Source organism: Canis lupus, chromosome 6 (genome assembly GCF_048164855.1).
Source record: "Canis lupus baileyi chromosome 6, mCanLup2.hap1, whole genome shotgun sequence".
NCBI classification, from domain to species: domain Eukaryota; kingdom Metazoa; phylum Chordata; class Mammalia; order Carnivora; family Canidae; genus Canis; species Canis lupus.
In genome coordinates this window covers 64551957-64567134 of record NC_132843.1, presented here as the reverse complement: position 1 = coordinate 64567134, position 15178 = coordinate 64551957, and the positions used below count along the sequence as shown (strand labels likewise).

Genomic DNA, 15178 nt, shown 5'->3' with positions numbered 1-15178 from the left:
CTTTATATCTGGGGTTGTGAGTTCAAGCTCTACATTGAGAGCTCCACACTGGGCATGGAACCTACTTAAAAAATGTATCTCAAGGAACTCCTACTAAAGTCTCACAAATATGTTGTCTTGCATTTAAGTCATATTTGTAACCACCAATCCTTAGTGATTATTGTGTTTCTTTTTTCAAAGATTTATTTATGTATTTGAGAGGGGGTAGGCGCATAAGTGGGAGTAGGAAGAGGGAGAGAGAATCTCAACCAGACACTTACTTCACTGAGTGCAGAGCCTGAGGCGGGGCTTGATCCCCTGAGGTCATGACCTGACCAAAAACCAAGAGTTGGTCACTTAACTACACCACTAAGGAGCCCCAGTTTTTGAGTGTTTCTAAGAGGAATAGTCAATAGATAATTTCTTTTTTTTTTAAATTTTTTATTGGTGTTCAATTTACTAACATACAGAATAACCCCCAGTGCCCGTCACCCATTCACTCCCACCCCCCGCCCTCCTCCCCTTCTACCACCCCTAGTTCGTTTCCCAGAGTTAGCAGTCTTTACGTTCTGTCTCCCTTTCTGATATTTCCCACACATTTCTTCTCCCTTCCCTTATATTCCCTTTCACTATTATTTATATTCCCCAAATGAATGAGAACATATAATGTTTGTCCTTCTCCGACTGACTTACTTCACTCAGCATAATACCCTCCAGTTCCATCCACGTTGAAGCAAATGGTGGGTATTTGTCATTTCTAAGAGCTGAGTAATATTCCATTGTATACATAAACCACATCTTCTTTATCCATTCATCTTTCGTTGGACACCGAGGCTCCTTCCACAGTTTGGCTATCATGGCCATTGCTGCTATAAACATCGGGGTGCAGGTGTCCCGGCGTTTCACTGCATCTGTATCTTTGGGGTAAATCCCCAATAGTGCAATTGCTGGGTCGTAGGGCAGGTCTATTTTTAACTCTTTGAGGAACCTCCACACAGTTTTCCAGAGTGGCTGCACCAGTTCACATTCCCACCAACAGTGTAAGAGATAATTTCTTAAAGTTGCTAGCTAAATGTGACTGAATACCCTATTCAGGTAAAGTCTTTTAAAATAATGTTTCTGATTGATTGATTCATTCATTCATTCATTTATAGATTTATTTACTTATTATTTTAGAAGAGGGGGGAGCAGAGTGAATGAGAGAGAGAGACAAAAAGAATCCCAAGTAGACTCCCTACTGAGTGTAGAGCCCACCACTGGGCCAGTCTCAACAACCATTGAGATGACTACCTGAATCAAAATCAAAAGCCAGATATTTAACTGACTGAGCCACCAAGGGCCCCCTGTTGTTCTTTCTATTTATTTATTCGCTTAAAGATTTTATTTATTAGAGAAAGAGAGTTTTTTGCATGTGCACGGAGGGGGAGGGGCAGAGGGAGAGAAGCAGACTCCCAACTCAGTGAGCTTGATTCCAAGACCCTGAGATCTTGACCTGAGCCAAAATAAAGAGTCAAATACTGAACTGACTGGGCTACCCAGGCGCCCCCACCTGTTCTTTTAGACACACATCGTAGATCGCTCTAATAAGTGAGAATTTAAAAGATACTATATATAATGTTACTAGTTATCCTATCCTATTTTCTTAGATTCTTTGCTCAAGTTTCATGTATATGATATTAGGTACACATGTTAAAGTATATAAACTTAACTGTTAAAACACTGCCGACTTACCACTAAATCTTGTTCGTATTTCCCTTTTAGTTATTACAAGAACTGTGTACAGTGTTTAATGTAGATTTACCATGCCGTGTGAAGTCTTCCCAATTGGGAATTATCAGCAATAAACAGACGCATACCAGCGCCATAGTGAAGCCACAGTCTAGTTCCTGTTCTTATATCTGCCAGCACTGCCTCGTCCACCTTGGAGACATTGGTGAGCCTTTGGTGTGAAGGAATTGCTAATACATTCATCCTTTTTTTTGGAGTAGTCAAAAAGAAACTTTTTCTTCAAACTGAGCATGCACAAACAATTTAGATGGTCATAAGAGGAAACTATAAAATGGATATTAAAGAACTTAAATTTTCTCAATATTTAGGGGTTGGGAAAGGATCTTGAAGGTATCAACTGTCATATTAAGATTTATATTTTATTCAGACTCATGCAGATGTAAGCAAATGAATGCCAAAAATGTAATAATACTAAATTTTTTCAAAGTGGTGCCATAATGTCTTCAAAATTAAGAGTCTGTACTCTTGGGGTTGCAAGGTTTATAAATTACTCTTTCTGAGGCTAGATTATCTTCTTTCCTTCCTACCAGTCTATTAAAGCCTCTTTTTTAATTGTTTCCATTGTACAGTTAAATTTATATTTCTATTTTATGTATTTTATCTGAGGGTGTTATGTAACTTATTCTTGTTCATCCCTTTAAGGTTGACCTAAAAAGGTTGTAAAACAAATTAACTATAGGATTATGTTTCAACTGTCCTCAAATAACAAGGAATGGAGAACATTACTGCTTTAAGTTGGAGGATGATTTTTTGATGTCATAAATCATTGACTCCATGAGGGGTCACATTAGAGTAAGCACCAAGTTTTGCACGGAGATTCAGTGCATAGTGGATTTAGGTTGTTTTTGCTTTCATTGTATTCTGTGCACACACATACTTAATATTGCAGTAGGTATGAGGCATTTTCCAAAATCACTTTATAAGATATTGCAGAAATACATAATTTTCAGATCATATTGTATAGTGTTTTTTGTTTTGTTTTGTTTTTAAGTGCCATATAACTCACCCCTTCTTGTGGGCCGGCTCCAGGTCACCAGCATAGTCCATAGTGGGAGCTGGTGATGCATGACACTGGAGGACCTGAAAATGGGGGCTAGGTAAGCTTTAAGATTGGTTACATGCTGAATGTCCCAAATAGGGAAGGCCAGATGGACATTTCACACATAATCCTATAGTTAATTTGCTTTAAAGTATTTTGTCTTTAATTATTTTAAATTAATTTTAATGTGTTTATTATCTTTAGAATTGAAAACTGTAGTTGCTTTGGAAATATTACCCTACTAGTTTTTTTATTCATTTGTGTGCTTGTTTTTAAACTAAATTTTCTTTTTTCTTCTCTCAGCTCGATACAGAAACCAGACCAGCCAGGCAGAGTCCTACTATAGGCATGCAGCTCAGCTTGTCCCCTCTAATGGTGAGTGGGCCTCATGTCATTTTATGGTTGACTGTGATACTTTATAACGATACAGAAAATAACTTACGGCTCATCTTCCAAGTTTTATGAAAACAAAAGATTTCAGGGTTCTGGTATTGAGTTTTGGGGATTTGGTATTGATTGGTTTGTTGGAGTTTTGGTCATATTTTTTCTTTTAATTGTATATTCTATATAACTAGAAATGAAGTTTTTATTTTAATTGTATATTCTATATAACTAGAAATGAAGTTTTAAAATAAGATTATTATTGTCAGTAAACCAATTTAAATAGATTATCCCCTAAATTGTTCCAACAACTCTGGCTTCCTTAATTACTTATAGAATAATTATCTCGTAATACAACCATTTCCTTACTCGGAGAATTATGTTTTATTACCTAAAAAAACAGGGCTTTTGTCTTTTGATGACCTCAGAATCAGAATTAGCAGTGATACAAGTCATTCTTGTTAAGCCACGTTGAAATTCTTTTAGATTCTAAAAGGAGCCCCTTTGAAGCAGAGGTGGCACTGTGTACACTGTTTCATATTGTCTATGGCTGCTTTCCCACTACAGTGGCAGAGTTGGAAGTTGTAATAGAGACTCTTAGGCCCATAAAGCCAAGATTTGCTGTCTAGCCCTTTCTAAAGTCTTAACCTTAATAGTGTACTCTTACCTAATTATGTGCTTTTTAACTAAACATAGTATGTTCTGTTGAGGGAGTGTGCTGTTTTAAATTATCCTCATTTGTAGAGAGGTAGTCATGAGATTTACTTTATAAAATACTCCCCGTTATTAATTTATAGATTTAAAAACTGATCATCTGTATTGTAATAGCAAGACTGCATCTTGGGTTACTTTAGAATCTTCATTTTATCCTCTAGGTCAGCCTTACAATCAGTTGGCTATCTTAGCTTCTTCCAAAGGAGACCATCTGACCACAATTTTCTACTACTGCAGAAGCATCGCTGTGAAGTTCCCTTTCCCAGCTGCCTCCACGAATCTACAAAAAGCACTTTCTAAAGCACTGGAAAGGTAGGGTTAATTTTTTCAAGAGGAGTTGGTATAACCTGGTAACCTTCACCCATAAAATTTGGGTATACGAGAACTAGTAGTTACCTATACTTCTATTTGCCTAATTTCTAAAAACACAGATATATTTTTAAAGTTTTGTGTGTAGTCATTGCTGAATTTGAAGCCATCTACATCTGATTTGTTCCCAGTAGAGGAGTACAGGCTGCCGAATATTGATGACTCCTCTGAGTATGTTGCAGATGAAAAGTTAGATGCAGAATCCTCTCCTTGTGTATCAGGTGCTCAAATAATGTGTTTTTGCAGACTGAAACCTCTTTTAAGAGGTGTTAGCCATTTTGGTGCTTAAGATTCATGGAAGTTTTTCTTTCATTTCAGCCGGGATGAGGTGAAAACCAAATGGGGTGTTTCTGACTTCATCAAGGCCTTTATTAAATTCCACGGTCATGTGTACCTGAGTAAGAGCTTGGAAAAGCTGAGCCCTCTTCGAGAGAAATTGGAAGAACAGTTTAAGGTTAGATTTTAAAAACAGATTTTTTTTTTTTTGTTTTGTTTTTGTTTTTGTCTTTTCTAAATCAGGAAGCATAAGATTTGGGGGAAGCTGACTCCTAGTTTTTATGTCATTACTTAACTATGAACTGTTGGTAAAAATTAAATTTGAAACATATGGAATTCTCACATAGAGCATCCCCTCAATTTAAACAGAGATATCATCTATAAAGAAACATAGCAGCAGTGTTTTCACTAAGCAGCTGCCATTTGGCAGAAAGTACCAAAGTGGGAAAAAACAACTCCTCCCTTCCTTCCTTCTCAGATCAAGCACCTTTCTTTTCAGTTTTGAAAGTAACTACTTTTGATACTTTTTATATTCTTAGGTAGGATTCTGTACCTCATAGTATTCCATAGTATTTCCATTCTGTAAACTTAACTCTTTATTCTCATTGTGCTTTGATCCATCAGGATTTGTGGTGGTTTAAAGGAAAGGAATGAGAATTTCTTTCAACAGGACTGTTATTTTACTAATTTGTATACGGAGATAAAATTAAGTAATCTTTGTTCATATGAAAATGATCTTTGGGGATCCCTGGGTGGCTCAGCAGTTTAGCGCCTGCCTTCGGCCCAGGGCGTGATCCTGGAGTCCCGGGATCGAGTCCCACGTCAGGCTCCCTGTGTGTGGAGCCTGCTTCTCCCTCTGCCTGTGTCTCTGCCTCTCTCTCTGTGTGTTTCTCATGAATAAATGGATAAGTCAAGAAAGAAAGAAAAAGAGAGGGAGAGAGGGAAGAAGAGAGAGAGAAGAAAGGAAGGAAGGAAGGGAAGGAGGGAGGGAGGGAGGGAAGGAAGAAGAAAGAAAAGAAAAGAAAAAAGAAAAGAAAAGAAGAAAGAAAAGAAAAGGAAAGAAAATGATCTTTTATTAGTATGTCAAATTAGCAGTTTAGATGTAGTATAATATATAAAATATAGGAGGAGTCAAGACTAAATATTAACTTTATTTTTAAATCATTTATTCAACAAATATTTGACTGCCTGTTGTGTCAGTCACTGTTTTGGTCACTCAGATCAACAGCAAACAAGACAGTCTAAAGAACATTTTCTAGGGATCCCTGGGTGGCTCAGCGGTTGAGTGTTTGCCTTCGGCCCAGGGCATGATCCTGGGGTCCCAGGATTGAGTCCCACATCAGGCTCCCTGCATGGAGCCTGCTTCTCCTTCTGCCTATGTCTCTGCCTCTCTCATGAATAAATAAATAAAATCTTTAATTAAAAAAGATTTTCTATTTCTTTTTTTTTTTTTTTTTTTTTTTTTTTAGATTTTCTATTTCTTAGTTACTTCTGGTTATACCAAACACTTGGGGGAATTGTCTATAACTGCTTTATAGTTTTATAAGTATTATAAAAGTAACACATTCCAGAGATTGTAGAACTTAAATACTTAAGAGACATAAATTAGCCAAATATAGTCAATGTGAAGTAGTTTTTACAGATAATTTTGCAGTTGACACTTTTTATGTATAAGATTTTGTACTAAATAATGATAATAGAAATAGTTTGTTTTAAAATAACTTCTATAGTCACCTGCTGTTTTCTGCTTCTTTGGGTGGCCTATTTAAACGTTTAGCCCATGATTTATAGAGAGTACATGAAAGGAGCAACTAATTTTTATGTCCTAAGCTATTCTGCCTGGACAGAACAAACAAATCTAAAATAGTTTCATTTGAAGTGTTCAGATATATGAAAGATTATTTTTAAATAACTTATCTTCCATCTTTTCTGAGGTCAGAACTGAAACTATATCTTAAATCTAGAGATCCATAGGGGGTTGCTAGGGATTCTCTCCTTTGAGATCTTAAAAGTCAGGTTGACAGCCATCTTTCTTGGATGGTTTAGATACAGTTCTATAAAATAGGAGGGGATTGGACCAGATGACCTCTTGAGATTGTCCTGACTCTGTCTATGAAAGATATATTCCCTAAGTGGAGAGAGAGGAGGAACCTACCTTAATGAAATCTTCTCTATGTAAGTTATTATGGTCTAGAATCTAGTCATTTTGCATTTGATTCAACCTCAAACACTGATATTCTCTTCAAATACACACACACACACACACACGTATTTTTTTAAGATTTTATTTATTAGAGAGAGAGAACGTGTATACAAGTGAGCTGTAGGTGGTGGGGGTGCAGGGACAAATGGACTCCGCCCTGAATGGCTGAGGTCAGAGCCCAGTTTGGGACCTAATCTTAGGACCTTGGGCCACCTGATCTGAGCCAAAACCAAGAGTGTGACTGATGCTTAACTGACTGAGCCACCCAGGCGCCCCTCAAATATATATTTCTGTATGTAAAGTTACAGAGTGGGGGTTATGTAGGTAGTTGTAAAATACACTTTGAAGTAATCATTCTAATCATTCTGATATTCTAAAATTAAACATAGTATGAGGCAGATCTGTTTTAAACTCTATTCATTACTGAAGTATCAGAAGAACATTGTTGGGTAAAATTTTAGCAGAGTTTTCAAAAGTGTTTCTAAAACATATGTAGATCATTAGTATCATTTACATGTAAACTTCAGTGTATCTCTCTAACTATTAGTCTTTAGCTCCTAAGTTGAGGTTCATTGAAAGATTTAAGGCCTGGGGTTTAGGAAGTAAGACACAAGGCTTTTTTTTTTTTTTTTTTTTAAGATTTTATTTATTCATGAGCGACACAGAGAGAGGGGGTGAGTGGGCAGAGACACAGGCAGAGGGGAGAAGCAGGCTCCACGCAGGGAGCCCAGAGCCCGATGTGGAACTCGATCCTGGGTCTCCAGGATCACACCCTGGGCCACAGGCAGCGCTAAACCGCTGCGCCACCGGGGCTACCCAGCAAGGCTTTTTATATATGTTCACTATGTGCTATTTTTTTAATGGTATTTAGCTCAGTATGTTCCTCAACTGCTGTTGAAGGCATCTTTGAGTAACAGTATGTCAGTTTTGATCTGATTTTGTTCCTGATGAGACCCTCTACTTATACAGTGCAATCTAAATTTTATAAAATTACAACCAAATATTTACACATTTACTTTTAAAAGTGTGGGTTCACTGAATTACCTATTGAGTGAGTGCCTGCTGTGTACCATACACTTTTCTAGGCTCTTGGAGTAGAAGGGAGAGCAAGACAAAAGTCATGAAATTTTACATTATCATTTGCTAGCATTTAGGCTGCACTCATGTGCATTAATGCTTCTGTGCAAATACTAGAAAATCGGGCAGCTCCGGTGGCTTAGCGGTTTAGCGCCGCCTTCAGCCCAGGGCGTAATCCTGGAGACCTGGGATCAAGTCCCACATCAGGCTCCCTGCATGGAGCCTGCTTCTCCCTCTGCCTGTGTCTCTGCCTCTCTCTCTCTCTGTCTCTAATAAATAAATAAAATCTTAAAAAAAAAAATACTAGAAAATCCTTTAAAGGGCTGTGATTGTCTCCTTTTGGGTATTGCCATCTAAAATAGAATGCCAGTGGATTAATAGATAACATTGTTAAATTTTACACATAAGAAAAAATGTTTTTTTAAAAAATACAAGTTAATATTCTCATTTTATGCCAACATTATATATTTGTGTAAATGGTCAGTTTATCTAAAAGGTTCGATGTAGAGATTGAAGGCAAACTTTTATGGAAGAAATCAGAAGAAGAGATACGATTTCAGAACAGTGTGAAAAAAAAAATGGTTGATGCCTTTGGAAAAGGAATAAGCATTCTAAATGTATAGACTGGAATGGCAGATGGCAAGGAGGCTGAGAGAGAGAGAGAGAGTAGCTAAAGTGGAATTGAATTGTACTTTTCTGCCATGGTAATATAAAAGACCTTGCTAATGAAATCATAAAACTTACTCTGGATAGTTCAGATTCTTTATATAAATAGAAAAAGACAGTCTCTGGAGTTGAACAAAGACCGCTCTAAATTTCTGACATGGTAGGATCTCTCGTCACTGCTGGTAGACTGTTAAGTAAGGTTATCTGTTTCTCACTGTAAGGCTAGTGACAGTGAATCCCTTTCCTGAGAGGGAAGGAGGTTGGCTATGGCTAAAGGGTAGGGTGAAGCCAGGATATCAGCTCTAGTAGCTATCAGCTTTGTTAGAAACTTATGTTTGAAAAATATTTTATATGAGAATAAGCTAAAATAACTACAGATATTAAGATAGAAGGGTTATTAGGTTGAAGTAAGTTCTTATTATATACCTCATATATAAATAAATTTCTTAAAATGTGTCAAGCCTTTGAAAGAGTAAATTTAATGACAAATTTTGGGAGTCATACTTTTTTTTTTTTTTAACTTTTTTTTTCTTTTCAAGATTTTATTTATTTATTCATGAGACACACAGAGAGAGAGGCAGAGACACAGGCAGAGGAAGAAGCAGGATCCCCACAAGAAACCCGATACAGGACTCAATCCCAGGACCTGGGATCACATCCTCAGCTGAAGAAGATGCTTAACCACTGAGGCATAGGCACCCAGGCGTTCCTGGCAGTCATACTTTATGTATAACTTATGTATGGCCAATAGTTCAAAAACATTTTTTAGTCTTTTAGTTTGAAATTTTCCTTTTAATGTGTATATCTCCTTTGTCATTTTTTAAAAAAAGATTTATTTATTTATTCATGAGAGAGACAGAGAGAGGGAGGCAGAGACATAGGCAGAGGGAGAAGCAGGCTCCTTGCGGGGAGGCTGATGTGAGACTTGATCCCGGATCCCAGGATCACACCCTGAGCCGAACGCAGATGCTCAACCACTGAGCCACACAGGTGTCCCTTGTCATTGGTTTCAATTTAATATTTTATTATGTATGCATCTCTTACAAAATTGCTTCTAATGGATTAAGATGTATACATTTATTGACTGATGCCCAAAACTCTTTTCTCATATTAAAAAATACACAGTATCTCGGGGAAAATAGTCTTGTGAAAAAGAGCTCTGTGGTGACTGGGCTAATTGCTTTCAAGGCGAAGAGTCGACATGAGAAACCTCAAACCACATCAGACTCATTTGAAGTCTTGGATTAAGAGTGGAGATGTTTAAAAAAAAAAAAAAAAAGAGTGGAGACGTTTACTCATCTATCTCTGTTAGTCATGTTGCTCTAAATGCAGACCACCAGTTTAATTCTTGTGTCTAAGGTGGTTCCCGTTCTTGATAATATATGCAGTATCTCTGTCTTCTTTTACAGAGGCTGCTATTCCAAAAAGCTTTCAACTCTCAGCAGTTAGTTCACGTCACTGTCATTAACCTGTTTCAACTTCATCACCTTCGTGACTTTAGCAATGAGACGGAGCAGCATAGTTATAGCCAAGATGAGCAGCTGTGTTGGACACAGTTACTGGCCCTCTTTAGTAAGTATTAAATCATTTAATTTACTATGCTATCTTTGGTATAAGCATAATCTTAGGTGTTTTCATCATTGTAACGATAGTAGTGACATATGAAAATGTGTCCTATATTTCCTAATACTGGATCAAGAGGCCTAAACCCTAAATTTGATCCTTTTATCTACTGACATCTCCCTCATGAACTGTATCAGTAACATTTTTTTAAAGATTTTATTTTTAAGTAATCTCTAAACTCAGCATGGAGCTCAAACTCACAACTGTGAGACTCGTGCCATACTGACTAAGCCAGCCAGGCACCTCTAACATTTTTAACATGGGAAAAAATGCCTTTTTAGAAAAAAGCTGTGAGATATTTGTGTTAACTAGGATATAGCAGAAGCCTCATAATGATAGTTTAATTTGGACTGGTATGAAGTTTCAAATATCTTATGCTTTGTGAATACATTTTTTCTTTAAGTGTCTTTTCTTGGCATCCTGTGCAAGTGTCCTCTCCAGAACAAGTCTCAGGAGGAGTCCTACAATGCCTATCCTCTTCCTGCAGTCAAGGTCTCCATGGACTGGCTGAGACTCAGACCCAGGGTCTTTCAGGAGGCAGTGGTAGATGAAAGACAGTAGTAAGTGTTTTAGAATTTCATGTTTGTTTGTTCGATATTCATAGATATGTAGAAACCACCTTCTAAAACACAACATTTGAACAATGGGAGACTGTATTTTCCACCTACTCTCTGGAAATTGAACCGAAGACCTCTTTGTGTGCTTTTCATTTATTGGTTTGAATTTCTCCTGTGAGGCACAATCTTAAGGATTTCTGGCTTCCTGTGTGTTCCTCATTCCTGGCTGCTATCATGGAGAAAAGGCATTTTTTACATTTCAAAATGAAATTGAAGTAAACCCAGTTTGTTTCTTACCCATTACAATATGCTCTGATTTCTGTTTAGAAGTTGCAGAGAAGTGATTTTTTTACTTTTTCCATATTTTCCATACGTAAGCTGTTTGATACTCCCTTAGAGTAACACCCAATTTGAGTTATATTTGCTTGTTTTAAGCATAGAAGATTGGAAATTATTTTAGCTTTCACCATTTTCTCTGTAATCTCTACTCAGAATAATTCTGATGTTTCTTAGGAGCTTTTGATTTTTATGGTGACAAATGAAAACTTAGTTTACCTTGACATTTTAACAATGTGTAGACTTTTTTGTACCATAAAGAAAAAGCCGTATTCATCACTTTGAACAGAGACTGATTTGTATATGGTATCCCCATGCCCTGTCACAGATGAACTTACAATGGGTTCCATAACTGATAATGTATATGACATCTCTGTCAAAACATAGCATGTTATTTCTCTGGTCAGTGTGTTTTCAGTAAGTATCAATTATCAGTGTTTATAACTGACAAATTATTTTCACTAGTTGTTAAATTAGGAGCCTGGAAAATGATCTGCAGTAGTAGGTCTCTGCTGTGCAAATTTGACCCTTCCAGTGTATCTTTTATCTAGACATCTTTGAAAATAGGTTTTAGGAAATCATACAGCCTTTATTTTTTTTTTTTTTTTTTTTTTTTTTTTTTTTTTTTTCATACAGCCTTTAAAATGCTGAAGCAAGGGAAAAAAATACATAAAGTTTTCCCCTATAGATAACATTTCATGGCTTATTATTGTTCTGGTTTCTCTATTTTAAACAAAGTCTGAAATGTCTCTTTAATTTACAGCATTTGGCCCTGGCTAATTTCTCTTCTAAATAGTTTCCATCCCCATGAAGAGGATCTTTCAAGTACTAATGGTAAGGGCTACCCTTAACCTTGTGTTGTGGACATTGTTCTCTATCACTTATACTAGGCTTAAGGCCAGAGGGAAAAAAAAGGCTTTTGTTAAGTGTTTGACTTTAAGTTCAATATCTCAGCAGTGACTTTGAACTCCATGCTCATCACTATTAAGAGGATGGAAGTAGCAGTAATGTGCTAGTTCTTCTAGCAGCATCCTCTCCTGTTTAGCTACATTTGAATGGGAGTCCAAGCATGCAGTACTTTTAAATTCTGTCTTCATCCCTTCCTTCTGATTCTTTTTTTTTTTTTTTTTTTTTTTTTTTTTTTTTTTAGGGAACTAATGTGAACAGCATTTTTCTGTTAAAGTAATACCTGCTTATTATAGAATATCTGGGACATTCAAACATTAAGAACAGGAGTTCACCCACGGTTCTCTCGTACAAAGATACTTTGTGCTATTCACATGTAGCGTATTTCTTGGGACATTTTTCTTACGTGTACATACATACACACACCTGCCTGTGATTGATATCAGATACTCAGATATAGATTTATGGCTGCTTCTTAAAGTTAACATTATATTGCTATTATTTTCTTTTGCATTTAAACATTTTGAAACATAATTTTTACTGGCTGCGTAATATTCTGCTTTGTGGCTATGCCATTTTGTGTTTAATCATTGTCTATTTGCTTTAAAAATGTCCCCATTATATATAATTCTGCACTACCAATCTTTATTTTTTTTTATTTTTTTTTATTGGAGTTCAATTTGCCAACATATAACCCCCAGTGCTCATCCCAAGTGCCCCCCCTCAGTGCCCATCACTCAGTCACCCCAATCCCCCACCCACCTCTCCTTCCACTGCCCCTTGTTCATTTCCCAGTTAGGTGTCTCTCATGTTTTGTCACCCTCACTGATATTTTCACTCATTTTCTCTCCTTTCCCTTTATTCCCTTTCACTAATTTTTATATTCCCCAAATGAATGAGACCATATAATGTTTGTCCTTCTCCGATTGACTTATTTCACTCAGTATAATACCCTCCTGGTCCCTCTATGTCGAAGCAAATAGTGGGTATTTGTCATTTCTGATGGCTGAGTAATATTCCATTGTATACATAGACCACATCTTCTTTATCCATTCATCTTTTGGTGGACGCCGAGGCTCCTTCCACAGTTTGGCTATTGTGGACATTGCTGCTATAAACATCGGGGTGCAGGTGTCCCGGCGTTTCACTGCATCTGTATCTTTGGGATAAATCCCCAGCATGCACTGACCAATCTGTAGTTGACTCTTTTTTGATTATTTTACTCCTGTTAGATTAGTGCTTCTCTCTCTCTCTTTTTTTTTTTTTTTTTTTAAGATTTTATTTGTTTATTCATGAGAGAGGCAGAGACACAGGCAGAGAGAAGCAGGCTCCATGCAGGGAGCCTGATGTGGGACTTGATCCCGGGACCCCAGGACCACTCCCTGGGCTGAGGTGAGGCGCTCAACCGCTGATCCACCCAGGGGTCCCTGATCAGTGCTTCTCCAGTGTTAATTTGCAAATGAATCACCTGGGATCTTGTCAAAATTCAGATTATGGTTCAGTAGGTTTGAGATAGAGCCTAACGTTATACATTTCTTACAAGTTCTTGGGTGATGACAGTGTTGTTATTCAATATTTTGAGTAACAAGGAGATAATCTAAACAATGGGATTATTGGATCCAAGGCTATGAATTTTTAAGGCTTCGTTTGGGAGGTGGGGAGTCCCAACATATCCATCCTCCTCAGCATTGAGTAGTAGATAAGTAGTAGGGGACAATGTCCAGGGCCCAGAGGCAATATGCAGGGACTTGGCAGATGAGTTAGGTTATCAGGATTACTACAGAGAAGAGCATAAACATTTTTTTCTGTATAGAAGAGTATCATTTTCTTTATTTAGTGAACAACATTCTACTGAATGAAGTTTTTAAATTAAAATGTTTACAAATCTTGCTTTCTACCCTTCTGTAGCTACACCACTTCCAGAGGAGTTTGAATTACAAGGATTCTTGGCTTTGAGACCTTCTTTCAGGTGGGTGGCAACTGAAGGCGGCTTATTTCATTACCAGTGATTATAGTATTAAAATGAGAAATCAGGCTTGGGTGTAGAAAAACCCTTGATCTATCTCAACTTTGTCTTTTCCAGCAACTAAAAGTGGAAGTTTTTTGATATGAAATGGATTTATATATGTCATGCCTTTACTTGCCATGTAATACCAATACTAAGTGCTTTTACAAATATGGGGGAAAGGAAGAAAAAATTACTGCTCCCAAATGATATTTATCCACTGGATTTTTTTAATACTTTTATACTTTGTTGAAATTAGAGGGAAAGTCTCAAAAATGAGAATCAAATGTAAACCAAAGGCTGTTGCTTGACATTTTTCATAACAGGAATGATGACAAAGCAGTTTGTTTTTACAGTCATTCTTGTCTTCTCCTCCTTTTAGAAGAATAACTTCTAATTCCTTTCAAGTCTAACTCGTTCATCTGTGTCCTTGATAATATCCCTTCTTGTCTCCCCACCTGTGATGCTCGCTCTGTGTTGTATTTCCAATATTCTTTTATTTTTTTTAACAATTACTTCCTTTTAGCCTAGTAACATTCAGGTATCCCATGTTCTCTTTAAAAAGTAAAATTCACAGCCCCATCTTTCTCTGATGTTTTTCCTCTTCATCATCAGACTTCTTAAAAGGGTAGTTAGTATCTGCTAACATTACTCACCCTACTTCACTCCCAGTCATTTCTCAGCCTCCAACAACTGAAACTCTTCAGTGCCTTCCTGGTTACCAGACACCACTGACTTCTTTATAATTTCATCTTATTTAGTTTTCTCTAACATTGAGTCTGTTGATCGCATTCCTTCATGAAGCCTCCTTTTTCTTAGCTCTGTCATCATATTCCATCTCTTTCACTTTCTTCTGTACCACATGCCTCAGAATATTATCTTCCAGGGTTCTTCCCTGCCCTTCCCTTCCCACCTTCTGCATTCTCCCTGGTGATCAGATCCATCCTTTTTTCTTGAGCTTTCATCTCTTGCATAGTAAGTAAGTATAAGATTTTCAGCTCTGACTTTTAGAGTTTGGACTCCTATTTGAATCACCTGATCTCCCTTATGTATTTCAGACTTTTTAATATGACCCAAAAGGGCTTTTATCTGGTCAGCCAAAAATGATCTTTCTCTATTTATCTGTGTGCCATTATCTATGTACGTGAACTCTAAAAAAAAAAAAAAAAAAAAAAAATCCTTATTTCCATTAATTTTTCTCACCAAATCTTTGTCATTCTGTGTCTAAAATGCCTTTTAGATCCATCTCCTACCATTTA

The 15178-nt window shown here is 36.9% G+C and overlaps 1 protein-coding gene across 14 annotated transcripts in view; it reads left to right on the top strand.

Moving 5' to 3' along the window:
- Positions 1–15178, top strand: part of SMG7 (SMG7 nonsense mediated mRNA decay factor) — a 93378-nt gene that overhangs the window by 63588 nt on the left and 14612 nt on the right. For all 14 annotated transcript variants that reach the window (XM_072830935.1, XM_072830943.1, XM_072830946.1 and 11 more), the window contains 8 exons: positions 1741–1912; positions 3110–3181; positions 4063–4213; positions 4589–4724; positions 9902–10064; positions 10519–10675; positions 11772–11842; positions 13823–13883. In XM_072830935.1, the coding sequence (XP_072687036.1) occupies positions 1741–1912; positions 3110–3181; positions 4063–4213; positions 4589–4724; positions 9902–10064; positions 10519–10675; positions 11772–11842; positions 13823–13883 (983 nt within the window). The remainder of the gene's footprint in view (positions 1–1740; positions 1913–3109; positions 3182–4062; positions 4214–4588; positions 4725–9901; positions 10065–10518; positions 10676–11771; positions 11843–13822; positions 13884–15178) is intronic.